This window comes from Tribolium madens, unplaced genomic scaffold (assembly GCF_015345945.1).
Source record: "Tribolium madens isolate multiple individuals breed KSU strain unplaced genomic scaffold, Tmad_KSU_1.1 Scaffold_19;HRSCAF=116;Tcas5.2_LG9, whole genome shotgun sequence".
In the NCBI taxonomy this organism is placed as follows: domain Eukaryota; kingdom Metazoa; phylum Arthropoda; class Insecta; order Coleoptera; family Tenebrionidae; genus Tribolium; species Tribolium madens.
In genome coordinates, this window is record NW_025400983.1 from 7,243,770 (window position 1) to 7,259,758 (window position 15,989).

Genomic DNA, 15,989 nt, shown 5'->3' on the forward strand with positions numbered 1-15,989 from the left:
AGATGGAATAGGGTTCGTACACAATTTTTTTTTACGTCCTAAAATCTTAAGACGCCAATATTCGTTCTAAAACGACAAATAAAACCTTTTCTTTCCTAAAACCATTATTTTGACATGTTTTCAATTTGTAACACAAATAATTTATTTATTTTTTTACTTTATTTCGGGACTTTGTTATGGCCTTTCTGCCTCATTATTTTTGTTCTTTTTCGTTTTAAGCAAGTCAAGTTTACTATTTTGATTTTACAGCCGCAATCGATAGAGAAATTTACGAGGTTCTTGTTAGCTACGGAAGTGGTAATACTTCTGTGCCCTGGACAAGTTAAAATTTATCTTAAATGCAAAACTACAATTTCGTTGCCAGTGTAGCCATAGAAAAGTCTCAAGCTACAGAAATAAGAATGTAATATTTTGTTATTTGTCTTGTACAATGCAAATTGACTTTTCAAAAATCATTTCACCCATCTAATAAAAAAAACATTATTTTGTTTATTGTTTTTTTTAGTTATGCAATATATCTCGTGCTATACAGGGTGAAACAAAAAGACGGGGACAAAGAGTAACCTAAGATTTCCCAGGTCAAAATAAAGCGATTTAATTCGATTTACCTCTATCTCAAGTTGCACTGTTTGAAAGTTAGAAAACGCTAATAAAATTGTTTTTTTGTTTAAAATAATTATTAATAATTCCATTATTGTTAACTAACCCAAACAAGAACCCAAAGAAAGCAAAACCTATTTTTTTTTAAAAACAATTTTAAAAACAATAACAATAAATGGCCAACGTCCAAAGTTTTAACACATCTACTTAAATAATTTTTTTACTCTAAAACCAAGGCCGATACAAAGATACAAAAATTGTTTAAAAATAATGTACCTTTCAAATATAAAAAGAATTACGCCCTTCGGATTACGTATAACAATAATAGGGCTTAAAATGTGTTAATTGGTAAGTACTTTACAATAATAATAACACAAAAGAAATAGCACTAAAACATGGGTTTTGATATCAAATTGTTAGTACCAAATGTCATAAAAATCGAGTACTCCATTAAAAGTTATTAAAGAAAAACGGAAATATTTTTTAAACTTTGGCGCCTTCTAACTTTTAAACGGTGCAATTTGGTGTAGAGGTGTGGTAGAGGTGTGGTGTAAATGACTTTATTTTGACTTGAGAAATTTCAAGTAACTCTTTCTCCTCATCTTTTTGTTACACCCTGTATAGTTATCGCCACTTCTGTCACTTTTCACAATGTTTTATCTGTATGAAATAATGAAACCTTCAAATTTTTCTTTTACACAAAATCAAAAGTTTCTGATCAATTTCTGCTTAAAAAATGCAGTTGGGATGTTATCAGTGTGACGATAGCTATAACACAAGGTGCATATCCTCAGACTGAGTTTAATAAGAGGATTTTTTTTTGATTTTGCGCCAAAACTGCAGGAATAACATTTTTGCTTAATCTGAAACGCGCAAATCTGTAGTTAAATCTTTATTATTATTGTGACTCAGTGAAAGTTCATTTTTCTCTTGATTTTGGACAAAGCAAAATGGTTTACGCAAGTTAACATTAAGAGATATTATAAAATAAAAAGACATTTATTCTCTTAGGATTTTAGGACATATTTTTCTATTACAATGTCTTATTTTATGTTTTTACTGTCCTTTTTTAGAATCTTTTTTTCCATTTTTTTAAGGTCCTAAATCCGGTCTCTAGTCATAAGTCATTCAAGCAAAAGAAAAATACCATTAGAATTTGCGCTAAAATCACTGACCTGTTATAAGCCTTGGCATACACCTGGTAGCGCGTGCCACACAGCAACTTCTCTAAAGTGTACTTCTCAACAGTAGGACCAATCTGCACCGTCTCCCAGTCCCCGAACTCGGGCTTGTAGTGAATAGTATATCCATGAATCGGCTCAACATCCGACTCGTGTGGTTTCAACTTAAAAGTGAGCGAATTCGTAGTAGTTGAAGTGAGAGCAATTTGTGGAGCATGTGGAGGAGCATTGACAATCAACTGGTGAGTCACCGTGTCTTGTCCRTARTCATTTTCAACGTGACACGAGTACTCCCCTGCGTTATTCCGACTGACATCACGGATGAAAAGAGACCCGTCTGGTTGTTGCCTTATTTTATCGTTTGTGGTGAACTGGACTCCCTTTATTTTCCATGTGATGACTGGTGGAGGTAACCCAACAGCAAGGCAAGGGAGAGTCACGTCTTCYTTGTAGGTYGTGGTAAACGTGTCGTCAAACGAGGCGATTTTGGCTGGAACTAAGGAAAAAATTCTCTCTGATGCTTAAACTAAGAGAATAAAATTACCGCTCGCGCTTGGTGACACTGTAACTTTCTTCGACGGTTGCCCTTCCCCAATAGTGGTAGCCGCGGTAACCCAAAACTCGTATTTCAAGTTACTGTCTAGGTTTTTGGCTTGGTGACTCAAATTCTGATTACGCAAGTTTGGTACGATTTTTTGAGACGTTGGTTTAACCTCAGTTTTGTCATCAGCTGAGACTGGTTTGTAGTAGACGGTGTAGTATTCGACGATTCCATTTGGTTCAACTGGGGGCTTCCAACTGGCCAAAATCGAATCAGTTGACATCACTAGAGCTTTAACTGCGATTGGAGCTTCCGGTACTACAAAGTCAAAATTAGACAAATTTTTACCAAAATTTGATCAAAGTACCGTCTTGTTCAGTCTGACAGTGAATAGGGGTTGTACGAACACCATCACCCCCTGAAGTGTAAGCCAGGACTTCCATGCTGTAGTTTGTGTATTTTTTAAGGCCGTGGAGGATAGTCTCACTCGCAGCGGTGATTTTAGTGTCTTTGGTATTTTCATCTAGAAGCATATATCTATGAGCACCATAATTTTTTATTACATGTTGACTTACCAAACCAAGTGTCTGATGGTCCATAAATGACTTTGTAGCCTTTAATGACCCCATTGGCGGCGTTAAGAGGCGGCGAGACCCACGAAACCCGAATCGTTTGAGCCGTCAAAGTGGTACAAGTGGCCTTATCTGGAGGTTGTTCTGGTACTCCCTCAGCCGTGTAAGCCTTAATATCATCAGACAAGGGGCCAGCTCCGACCTTATTAAACGCTTGTACCACCACAGAGTACTGGGTGTAAGTCTTCAAATTCGAGATTTTCAAATGGTGTTCCTTCCCCTCCTCACGTCCGAATTCAACAGTTTCAAAAAGATATGGCTTGTCTGAATTGGCCAACCGGTAACCAACATAATAGCCCAAAATRTCGCCATTCCACTCCTCTCGTGCTGGAGGTTTCCAATACACGACCAATGAATGTTGGTCGCTTGTTTCAACTCGGATACTGGTTGGTGGTCCTCCTGGTACTTCTTCTGCTGTGATAATAGTGACAGTATCAGAAGGTTCACTTGACCCAATCTCGTTTTCTGCGACTATGCGGATGTGGTACGTGGTGGCAGGTCGGAGAGTGAAAACCCCAGCTTCGGTTTGGTCACCTGGGACTAGCACCCGTTCGGTGTTGCCCTCCCAACTGACTTTGCTTTGTTTGTATTCGATCATGTAGCGAGTGATGGGTGAATTGCCATCAAATGGAGCAACCCACGATAATTGGACACTTCGTCCCGACTTGTCTAAGACTTTCAACCCATATGGTACTTCTGGTACTTCTTGTACAATCATGTTGATACTAGTGTCGTCACTCCCGAAGGCATTAGTGGCCACACAAGTGAAGAGAGCAGAATCTGAGCGTTCGGTACGTTTGATACTGAGACCAGAAAGGACACCATTGGCTAGAATTTCCTCCCGGATTGTGTATCTATTGTCGCCTTTTGGTTCCAAACGTTTATTATTGATATTCCACAAAATACCAATCGGTTTTTCGCCTTTGGCCTCGCATTGGAGGACGGCAGGGTCTCCACGACGGGAGGTTTGGTTTCTCAGTTTAATATCGAATTGTGGCGGGGCTAAAAACAACAATTAATTTTTTTCATCACAGTTGTGGCCAATACCTTGAACGCTGATTTGGATAACTGCAGATAACCCAGACCCAATCCCATTGACAGCCTCACATAGATAATAACCCTCGTTTGTTTTTTGTATATTATTAATTGTTAAAGTGCCATCTTCGACTTTAATATCGGGATTGTTTGGTTTGAAATCTTTGTAATCGCCGGGTGAAACCCCTAAAATTCAGAATTTATAGTTTGAGAATTGTTATTGAGTGGAGGGACTAACCAGTAGCCCTTTTCCATGTCACTACAGGCTTGGGGAACCCATCGGCTTTACATTCAACAGCGGCATCAGAGCCTTGAGCAAATGCTTTGTCTGTTGGTTCTAATATCCACCTTGGTGGCACTAAAAATTAAATTCGGTCAGTAAAAATGTTTTTTTGAACTTGCAAATGTCATGCAAAGTAATTTTGAAAGCCGAAATCGAGCTTCTTGCATGCATTAATAATTTTGTTGGCCAAAAATATTCTCAATTTGATAAAAAGGACTGATTTTGTCACATTTTTCCAAAAGACAATCGCTTTCAAATGTGAAAGCGTAAAATTTTTTCGAGAAAATCTGTACTTTTTATCTTCGGCAGGAAGGAACTAATAATATTGTACTCGGATTTTGAGAAATTAAATAAAGTTTTTCCAACACAGTTTAGACATTTTTTGTTTAAACTAAAATAAACTTCCAAAATTCCAATAAATAAAAGCAAAAACTGAACACTTAAAAAAACAACATGAAAAAAGAACTCTTTTTTTGTAATTGAACATACGCAAAATAATAATCAAATATGTATTTTTCGTACTTGAATGTTTTCCAATAAAAAATGTTTTTATGACCGTGTTGGAAAAATTCAAAGGTGACGCAAATGAACATTTTCGTTCCTTCTTAAATAATAATATGTTTACAGTAAATATAAATTGTCAATATTATTTCAGTCCCTCCTTATCAGTTAGTAACTGAAAGAAGTGAAAGGACAACAGAAACAAACTTCATGCAAAGAGTTAACTTAAAGAAGAAGAAGAAAAAGTGCACAGGACATGGAAAACGGGAAAATCCCTACATCTCAGCTCAGGAGTGGTGTAGGAGAAAGGAAAAGGTGCAGCTGAGATCGCATCATTGCCAAAGTCTCGAGATGGTGCAACAAGAATTAGCCACGTGGAAGCTTTAAACAGAAGCCCATCATCCGTCGAACACGCAACAGACATAAAACTTGCAAAAGTACCATAAACATCTAACGACGCTGTATAATCACTAGATCCGGCAGGATTCCGAGCAGTGCAAGTGTAATTCCCACTTTGRAGTTCCGACACGGAATCAATTAGAAGCGAACTCGCCTTTTTGCCRATCATTGTAGTTATAACCCCACTATTTGAATCGAGAAGACCCCCTTGAAAACTCCAAGTTATGGTCAAAGGAAGATCACCTTCTGACACCAAACAAGTCACCTGAGCGGTTTGACCGGAATGGAYAGGAGTATCGCCAAAACTGAACGGTGAAATGTGGGGTAAAACTGAAAAGAAAAACTACTCAAAAAGAAGAAAAAAGAAGAGAAAACAAATCAAAAAATGTGTTAACCGTTGACTAAAAGTTGGGTCACGTATTCGGCCTCTCCTGCTGCGTTTTTGGCCCGGCAAGTGTAATTCCCAGCGCTGGTGTATGAGACAGATTCAATTGTCAATATTGAGCTTCGTTTTCCCACTTTTGCGATAGAAATTTCGGCAAAATTGTCAAAGGTTTTCCCGTTTAAAGTCCATTCTATTACGATAGGTAGGTCTCCTTCTGCTACTAAACAGTTGACTTGAGCGTACTGACCGGAATGAAGGGGATTTTCTTCGAAATAGAAAGGGATGATTCGGGGTGAAACTAAGAAATAAATACAAGAACACAAATGAGAAATTACCCTTCACTGTTAAGACAGAAGAGTGACTAGCAACTCCTGCTTTGTTTTCTGCCACACAGGAGTAATTCCCTGCATGGTGTTCATCTACCGATTCTATGCTGATAACGGAAGTTTTTTTGCCGAAAGAAGCAATATTTACGCCTTGAATATCAGTTAAAGGTTTCCCATTTAAGGTCCATGAAAATTTCACCGGCATATCACCCAAAGAAAGACTACATTGAACAGTTGTAGATTCACCCAAATAGGAAGGTTCGTCACCAAAAGTGAAAGGGAGAAGTTTTGGTAAAACTAAAATGAAGGAAAATCAAAAGTACCATTTACTCGCAAATAAGCCGAATGTTCAATTTTCCCAGCCGGATTTTCCGCCAAGCAAACATATTTCCCTGAGTGTTCGGCTTGGACGGAATCAATGTTCAACTGTGTGATTCTTTTGCTGGTCCTCAATACTGTAATACCATCAATTTGTCCAACATTTTTCCCATTTAGGGTCCATTGTATTTCCAAAGGGAAATCCCCTTTGTTCACGATACAAAACACGGAAACCATGTCACCGGAATTGATGGGATCGCTTCCAAAATCGAAATGCGTGATTTGGGGAGGAACTGGAAGGAAGCAATGCAAAAAAATAAAGCAACAGAATGGAGGAAAATTTGTAACACAATCAACCATTAACTTGTAGTTGAGTCACGAATTTGGCACTTCCTGCCCTGTTTTTGGCCAGACAAGTATAATTTCCAGCATGGATGTATGACACTGCTTCTATGGCCAAAATAGAGCTGCGTTTTCCCATTTTCGAGGTGGAAATTTCGGGAAAATCCTCAATTTTTTTGCTGTTTAGAGTCCATTCAATTTTGATGGGTAAGTCACCTTCAGATGCGAGACACGTGACTTGGACGTACTGACCGGAATGGACGGGATTGTCTTCGAAATAAAAAGGGGTAATTCGTGGCAACACTGGGAAAAAAGGAAAAATAAGAAAAGTTTGGAAGTAGCCTTAATTATTAGTTCTGTTGTGTAGCTTGAAATTCCGGCTTTGTTGGATGCTAGACAAGTCACATTTCCGGCATGTATTTCCGAGAGTGAGTCAATACTTAAAACCGACATTTTTTTCCCAAAGGTTCCAATAGTTATTCCATCAATCTTTTCAACGGGTTTGCCATTTAGCATCCATGAGAAGACCACTGGAGTATCACCAGATGAAAGACCACACTGCACGTTAGCCGAATCTTTGATAAATTTTGGCTCATCTCCGAAATTGAAAGGCTGGATYTTTGGCAAAACTAGGAAAATCAAAAACAAAAATTTGGATTTGGTTTTGGTCAGGGTTTTTGGTTAAAAAAGCAAAAAGCGTGTCCGAGTACCCTTGACAGCTAGAGTTGCCGTAAATGCCGAAACTCCTGCTCGATTTGAAGCTAAACACGTGTAGTTCCCGGCATGTTGGTCATCTACTGAATCAATACTCAAAACTGAAGTTTTTTTCCCAAACGAGGAGACTCCAATTCCGTCCAAATCAAAAGTAGGTTTTCCGTTCAAAAGCCACGAAAAACTAACCGGAATATCCCCCTTACTAGCATAACACGAAACTTGCACACTATCTCCTCTATTGGCCTCTCCATCGAAATTAAAAGGTGTAATGTGGGGTAAAACTGGGAAAAAACAACATAACTCGAATCAGAAATACCATTCACGTGCAAAACTGCTGATTGATGTGTGATTCCAGCCGAGTTTTTGGCAATACATGTGTATTCACCGGCGTGCTCAGCCTGGACTGAGTCAATACTGAGTTGGCTGATCCGTTTATTGGTACGCATTACTGTGATTCCTTGAATTGTTTCAACTGAACGATTATTCAAACTCCACGATATCGTAATAGGAAAATCGCCTTTGTTTACTGTACAAGTGAGTGAAGACATGTCTTCGGAATTGACCGGATCGTCGGTAAAATCAAATGGGATAATTTGGGGTGGTACTAAAAGAAAAAAACCTAAATGTACCATTGACGTGCAATATCGCCGATTGGTGAGTTATTCCAGCCGGATTTTTGGCAAGACAGGTATACTCGCCGGCGTGCTCAGCCTGAACTGAGTCGATACTGAGTTGGCTGATTCTTTTGTTAGTACGCATAACTGAGATTCCTTGGTATGACTCTATGGACCGGTTATTAAGCATCCAAGAGATTTCAATGGGAAAATCTCCTTTACTGACGGTACAAAACAGGGAACACATATCCTCGGAATTGACAGGATTGTCGGTAAATTCAAAAGGAGTGATCTGAGGTGGTACTACAACAAAAATCATTTTTGGTACCATTGACATGCAAGGTTGAAGAGTATGATGCATTGCCGGCCGGATTGCTAGCCAAACAAGTGAATTCTCCGGAATGGTCAGCTTGAACTGAGTCGATGCTGAGTTGACTGATCCGTTTGTTGGTACGCATGACTGTGATTCCTTGAATTGTCTCGACGGATTGGTTATTTAAAGTCCAAGTGATATCGATTGGAAAATCTCCTTTAGTAACAATGCATGTAACAGAGGCCATGTCGGCAGAATTGACAGGTTCGTCGCCAAAATCGAAATGGACTATTTGGGGTGGTACTGTGAAAGATTTCAAACTAATGAAACTAACTAATAGTTAAGAAACTAAAAAACKAGAAACAAAAAGTACCGTTGATAAAAAGTTCGGCACTGTGTACTGCCGTCCCACCCTTGTTAGCAGCGATACAAGTATAGACACCACTGTGTTGTGGTTGCACCGCATTAATCGTAAGTAAGTTGGTACGACTTCCAATCAATGTTGTCGTAATCCCCGACTCCAAATCAATTTCTTTCTCGTTCAAAGTCCACGTGATATTAAGAGGAGTATCACCTTTACTCACATAACAATTCAGTTGGGTACTATCTCCAGTATTGGCTTCACCATCAAAATCAAATGGGAGAATATAGGGTAGTACTGTGGGTTAAAAGTGCATATATTACAAAAACTGGGTACCGTTAATAAGAAGGGTGGCAGTATGTGAGGCGGTACCGCCACGATTTGATGCTTCACAAGTGTAATTTCCGGCGTGTTCCCGATCAACTGAATTAATATTTAGTAGGTTGGTGCGAGCCCCGATTGGAAGAGTTGTGATCCCAGATAATGGGTTAATGGGTGCCTTATTGAGAGTCCATGTGATGTTCAAAGGAACGTCACCTTTACCGACGTGACATGTGATTTGGACGTTATCGCCAGTGTTTGACTCGCCCTCAAATTCGAAAGGAGTGATGTGGGGTAGTACTGGGTACAAAAAATAAAAGAACTCTTAGTCTACTAAGTACCATTGACGTATAAATGGGACGAAAAAGTCGCAAATCCGGCTGGATTCGCCGCCCGACATGTATATTCCCCTGTATGATCCGCAGTGGCACTCTCGATGCTTAAAGTACTCAGTTTTTTGGTCACGTGGTTAATTAAAATGCCAGGTGAGTTGATAATAACTCCGTTGAACAACCACGTAATATTCAAAGGAAGATCCCCCTTACTTATGGAACAAGCAACTGAGACGCTATCACCAGAATAGACTTGTTGGTCACCAAACTCGAAAGGTACAATTTGGGGTGGTACTAGGGAAACAAAACTTTGATTTATTAATTATTACCATTAACGTTCAATTGGGTGGAATGTATGCCAATACCGGCAGCATTTTTGGCGATACATTTGTAGTCTCCTCTATGATGGGCGTCCACGGAATCGATACTCAAAGTACTCAACCGTTTGTTAACCAAACTGACCACGATACCAAACTTTTCAACATTAGTGTCATTGTTGAAACTCCAAAAGATGTGTAAAGGCAAATCACCCTTATTTACCGAACAAGTCAGAGAAACAACATCACCAGAATTTACAGGATCGTCACCAAAATTAAAAGGGAGGATTTGGGGTGGTACTAAAACAAAAGTGACAATTAGGTACCATTGACGTGGAGAAAAGTCGAGTAGCTTGTAACTCCAGCCAGGTTTTTGGCGATACAGGTGTATTCCCCAATGTGCTCCGCTTGAACCGATTCTATGCTCAAAGTACTGATTTTCTTGTTGACTCGAATCACTGAGATGGTACTATCGGTGTTCACAGTATTATTATTATGAGACCACAAAATATCAATCGGTAGATCTCCTTTATTTATGGAACATGTCAAAGAAGTTGAATCACCAGTGTTGATGGGATCGTCACCAAAGTCAAAATGGAGGATCTGGGGAGCGACTGAAACAGGATGGTACTTTGGATAGAAGCAGACTAAAGTAAAACAAAAAAAAATCGAAGTACCATTAACGTTCAAGAAAGCTGAAGCACTTGTAGATCCTGCTGTGTTTTTGGCGGTACATCGATACTCTCCGATGTGCTCAGCTTGGACCGAGTCAAAGCTAAGAGTACTGATTTTTTTGCTCATTTTTAAAATTACTATATTTTCGTTGCTAGTTATAGTCTTATTGTTGTGAGACCATGTTATTTGAACTGGGAGGTCGCCTTTACTTATAGTACAAGTCAAAGAAGTCGAATCCCCTGTGTTCATAGTTTCTTCGCCGAAATTAAAAGGTAGGATTTGGGGGGTCACTGGAAGGTCGGTTCAGAATTTAAATAAAACAAAGTAACCAACAAAAACTACTAAACAATAAATAAAAGTACCATTCACGAGTAAATCTGCGGAGTATGAAGTGGTACCAGCCCGGTTTTGGGCAAGGCAAGTGTATGTCCCTGCATGCTGTGCTTGCACTAAGTCGATGCTAAGAGTACTAATTTTGCGCCCGGCGGTACTAACAAGAATACCATCGCTATCGCGCACCATTTTGTTATCATGATACCACGAGATGTTCACTGGTAGGTCACCCTTGAAGACTGAACAAGTCAAAGAAGCTAAATCACCAGAATTGACCGGTTCTCCTCCGAAATCAAAATGAAGAATTTGGGGGGCAACTATAAACCATCAGAAGGGTATATAAGGTGGGGCAAAAGTGGACAGAAATACACTAAAATTATTATTTTTACCGTTGACGCGCAAATAAGCCGAAAAACTATCAATTCCGGCTCTGTTTTCAGCAAAACAAGTATAGGTTCCTACGTGTTGGGCTTGGACCGAATCTATAGTCACAGTACTAACTTTTTTCCCAGCTTTGGTTATTAAAATCCCATCATTGTAACCAATAGTCATGTTATTATGGAGCCACGTGATGTTTATTGGTAGATCCCCTTTATGTACTGTACATTGCAGAGAGGCAACGTCCCCAGAATTGACCGATTCTTCGCCAAAATTGAAAGGTAAAATTTGAGGAGGGACTGGAAATACACAAAAATTGTGTGGTTTGAGGAGAAAACTACTAATCAAAACGTCAACACAAACAAGTACCGTTGACGTTCAAAATCGCTGTGTAACTGGTACTTCCGGCCTTGTTTTTGGCTAGACAAGTATATGATCCTGCGTGCTCCTCTTGCACTGAGTCAATGGTCAAAGATGTGACTTTTTTGCTAACTTTTGAAATTGCAATGCCATGATTAGGTTCAATGGTCTTATTGTTGTGCAACCATGTAATTTTGATGGGTAAATCACCCTTAAATACGGTACATTGGATCGAAGCTACATCTTCAGAATTGACAGACTCCTCGCCGAAATCAAAAGGTAAAATTTGGGGTGCCACTGTAAAAGGATGATTTGACGTGGAAAGGTAGGTTCACAGAAGGTTTGAGGCCCATGGTTGGTCAAAAACAATAAAGAATGGTGTCAAAAGTACTTACAAATAAAAATCACTTAAGAAGAAGAAGAAGTAAAGCAAAATAGACTAGTACCGTTGACGTTCAAAACCGACGAGTAGCTTGCAGACCCCGCTTTATTTACAGCAGTACACGTGAAAATACCAGAATGGATTGCTTCGACTGATTCTATACTCAAACTACTGATTCTTTTATTGGTTTGTGACACCGTAATTCCAGGAATGGTGCTAATGGTTTGATTATTGAGACTCCATGTAATGGTTATGGGAAAATCGCCTTTGATAGCAGCACATTGGGTTGTTGTCATCTCACCGGAATTTACAGGTTGGTGGCCAAAGTCAAAAGGCATGATTTGGGGGGCCACTAGGTAGGGAAAAAAATGCAAACAATGAAACTAAAACTAAAGTACCATTAATGTTCAAAATTGCTGAAAATTCAGAAAGTCCAGCTTTGTTTTCAGCTAAGCACTTGTATTCTCCACTGTGGTGGTCTTGCACTGACTCTATAGTGAGCTGACTTGCCCTTTTATTGGCTTTGATAACAGAAATTCCGTCCAATTCATTTACGAGTTTATTATTCAGTGTCCAGAAGATTTTGATGGGTAGATCACCTTTTGTTACGAAACAATTGACCATAACCATATCGCCCGAATTAATGGGGTCTTCGCCAAAATCGAAAGGGTGTATCTGGGGAGGTACTAAAAGGTACAATAAATTTGCTTAAAAACAAAATGGTGAAGTCAAAAATAAAGGCCCATGTGGTGAATAAAAAAACGAGTAAAAATATTTGCTGAAGAACAATAACCAGACTGAATGTTGATCTAATGCAAATTTTCTAAGGGATGGAAAAACAGAATAAATCTTGGGAAAATAAGGTCAAAAAAATAAACAGTTCAAAAATACCGTTAACATTCAACAATGCTGAAAATTCCGAGGCACCAGCCTTATTTTCTGCTACACACTTGTATTCTCCCCTGTGATGATCTTGTACAGATTCTATGGTAAGTTGGTTGACTCTTTTATTCGTATTTGTGGAACTAATTCCATCGAAGTCAACAATGGGTTTGTTATGTAAAGTCCAGTAAATTCTGATGGGCAAATCACCCTTTGTCACAAAACAATTGACAATAACCACGTCTCCTGTGTTGATGGGGTCCTCGCCAAAGTCGAATGGGTGTATCTGAGGAGGTACTAAAGGTACGATAAATTTGCTGGGAAATAATGGAAAAATCAAAAGTAAAAGCCCATGTGGTTAATCAAAAAGTTCTAAAGAATGGTGAAATAGGATGAATTTAGGAAATAAAGTTGAAACAATATTGAAACATTTCAAAAATACCGTTAACATTTAAAAACGCTGAAAATTCCGAAACTCCGGCCTTATTTTCTGCCACACACTTGTATTCTCCTCTATGATGAGCTTGTGCAGACTCTATTGTGAGTTGACTAGCTCTTTTGTTGGCATTAGTAGCAGAAATACCGTCAAATTCTGCGATTTCTCTATTATTTAATTGCCAGTAAAACCTAATCGGTAAGTCTCCTTTTGATACCAAACAATTTGCCATAACTATATCTCCAGAATTAATAGCGTCTTCCCCAAAATCAAAAGGATGTATTTGTGGAGGAACTGCGAAGCACAACGAAAATTGCTTAATATCAAGAAGAAATAAGTACAAAATCAATATACAAAAAATCCACCAACGTTGATCTTAAAATACCTACTTTTAGAGGAAAATAGATAAAAGGGTAATATAGGTAATAGTAAAGACGGTGTAAAAATGGAAAAATACCATTAACGTTTAAAAATGTTGAAAATTCTGATACCCCAGCCTTGTTCTCTGCTACACACTTGTATTCGCCTCTGTGATGGGCTTGGACAGACTCTATAGTAAGTTGGCTGGCTCTTTTGTTGGTATTCATTGAAGCAATACCATCAAACTCACTAATTGGTTTATTATTTAAACTCCAGTAAATTTTTATGGGTAAATCACCCTTTATTACCAAACAAGTGGCAATAATAATATCACCAGAATTAGTCGCACTATCCCCAAAATCGAAAGGGTGAATTTGGGGTGGAACTGTAAAAAGCAAGTGAATCAGAAAGGGGAAAACACAAAAAAAAAGATATCAATGAAAATAACAAAAGTACCATTAACATTCAAAAAAGTTGAAAATTCTGATACTCCAGCCATATTTTCTGCGATACATTTGTACTCTCCTCTGTGATAAGCTTCTAGCGATTCAATCGTCAATTGACTCGCTCTCTTATTAGTATTCATGACAGTAATACCATCAATCTCACTAATTGGCTTACTATTCAAAGTCCAAGAAATTTTAATCGGTAAATCACCCTTCGTTACGAAGCAAATGGTCATGAGAAGATCACCAGAATTAACCGAGTCTTGGCCAAATTCGAAAGGATTTATTTGAGGAGGAACTAAAAATGGTAAAAACACCTGAATCTGAAACGAAACGACAGAAGGCCCATGTGGAATAGTGCAAAAAGAATAAATTAAAATAAAAAAAATACAGCGTGCAAGTACCATTAACGTTCAAAAATGTCGAAAATTCAGACATCCCGGCCCTATTTTCTGCGATACATTTGTACTCTCCTCTGTGATGACCTTCCACAGCATCTATTGTGAGCTGACTTGCTCTTTTATTAGTATTCATAACACTAACACCATCGAATTCGTCGATGGGTCTATTATTCAAAGTCCATGAAATTTGAATTGGTAAATCACCCTTTGTTACAAAACAAGTCGTCATGAGAAGATCACCGGAATTGACCGCATCTTCGCCAAACTCGAAAGGATTTATTTGAGGGGGAACTGGAGGAAGAAATGAAAATTTATTCAAACGAAAACTACTACTATGACACCTAACGAAAAAAATATACCATTAACATTCAGATAAGTAGAATACTCTGCAACTCCAGCCTTATTCTCCGCAATACACCTAAACTCCCCTGCATGACGCTCCTGGACCGATTCGATCGTAAGTTGACTTGCTCTTTTATTATTCATGATTGTTATACCATCAAAGTCGCTAAGTGGCTGATTATTTAAAGTCCACCGTATCTTAAGTGGAAAATCACCTTTGGTTACTGCACAAGTGGCAATCACGGCATCACCAGAATTAATCGATTCGTCTCCGAAATTAAATGGATGTATTTGGGGAGGGACTACAAACCAAAGAAAAAAACTATTCAACAAAATCAAGCAACAAAACTGATTTTAACACTAGAAAGTACCATTCACGTTCAAAACGGCCGAAAAACTCGAAGTCCCAGCTTTATTTACGGCGAGACAAGTATAGGTGCCTGAATGCATCGCCTCAACCGAATCTATACTTAAAGTACTGATTCTTTTATTAATTTTGGAAACAATAACACCTGAGACATCACTGATAGAACGATTATTCAAATTCCAAGTGATAGTAATGGGAAAATCACCCTTAGTTACAGCACACTGCGTCGTGGCCATATCACCCGAATCAACTGACTCTTCGCCAAAATCAAAAGGGACAATTTGGGGTGGTACTAAAATAAATAATCTAAGCTAACAACAATCACCATTGACGCGCAAATATGATGAAAAACTCGCATTTCCGGCGTTGTTGGCCGCCCAACAGGTGTATTTCCCGGCGTGGTGGGCCTGGACGTCGTCAATGGTCAACTGACTGACCCTTTTTTTCGTCTGCATGACATTCACACCTTCTATCGTTTCAAAAGGGCGACCATTAAGTGTCCACGTGATTGTTAAGGGCAAGTCGCCCTTAATTACGGCACAATTCACGATTGCCATCTCGCCCGAGTTGACAGATTCGTCGCCAAATTCGAAAGGGTGGATTTGGGGGGAAACTGGGACACAAAAAGTAATTTTTACGTGTAGTACCGTTTACGTATAGTGTGGATGAATGAGTGATCGTCCCCGCTTTGTTTTGGGCAGTACACATATAGGTTCCGGCGTGTTTCGCATCGACTGAGTCAATACTCAAGGTACTTATTCGTTTACCCATCTGACCCACGGTTATTCCTCCAATGGTTTGAACTGGATGACCGTTCAAGCTCCACGTTATGTTAATAGGGAGGTCTCCTTTAGTTATAGCACAGTTCACAGTTGCCAAGTCGCCTGAATTTGTCGGGTCTTCGCCGAATTCAAAAGGAACAATTTGGGGTGGTACTAGGGTAGTGAAGGGAAAAAAGTGTTAAAAGCAAAACACAAAAGTACCATTAATAAATAATGAAGTGGTATAAGTGGTCACTGAAGCTGAATTGCTGGCCAGACATGTGTAATTTCCTACGTGGGTGCTTTGGACATTGTCAATACTCAAAGTACTGACTCTTTTTGAAGCCCTAT

At 39.0% G+C, this 15,989-nt stretch overlaps 1 protein-coding gene across 50 annotated transcripts in view; it reads right to left on the minus strand.

The window, feature by feature from the left end:
• The window catches only part of LOC123014772 (Down syndrome cell adhesion molecule-like protein Dscam2), a 50,269-nt gene that overhangs the window by 9,501 nt on the left and 24,779 nt on the right, over positions 1–15,989 (minus strand). For 30 of the 50 annotated variants that reach the window (XM_044414140.1, XM_044414190.1, XM_044414123.1 and 27 more), the window contains 8 exons: positions 10,193–10,480; positions 9,842–10,129; positions 4,228–4,347; positions 4,002–4,175; positions 2,898–3,956; positions 2,690–2,845; positions 2,326–2,640; positions 1,776–2,277 (listed from right to left, as the gene is read on the minus strand). In XM_044414140.1, the coding sequence (XP_044270075.1) occupies positions 1,776–2,277; positions 2,326–2,640; positions 2,690–2,845; positions 2,898–3,956; positions 4,002–4,175; positions 4,228–4,347; positions 9,842–10,129; positions 10,193–10,480 (2,902 nt within the window). Of the gene's footprint in view, positions 1–1,775; positions 2,278–2,325; positions 2,641–2,689; positions 2,846–2,897; positions 3,957–4,001; positions 4,176–4,227; positions 4,348–5,214; positions 5,503–6,206; positions 6,495–7,253; positions 7,539–7,573; positions 7,862–8,199; positions 8,488–9,841; positions 10,130–10,192; positions 10,481–10,552; positions 10,841–10,912; positions 11,201–11,707; positions 11,996–12,041; positions 12,330–12,534; positions 12,823–15,202; positions 15,491–15,524; positions 15,813–15,989 lie in introns of all 50 variants that reach the window. The other 20 variants (XM_044414360.1, XM_044414351.1, XM_044414247.1 and 17 more) reach the window with 14 other exon arrangements.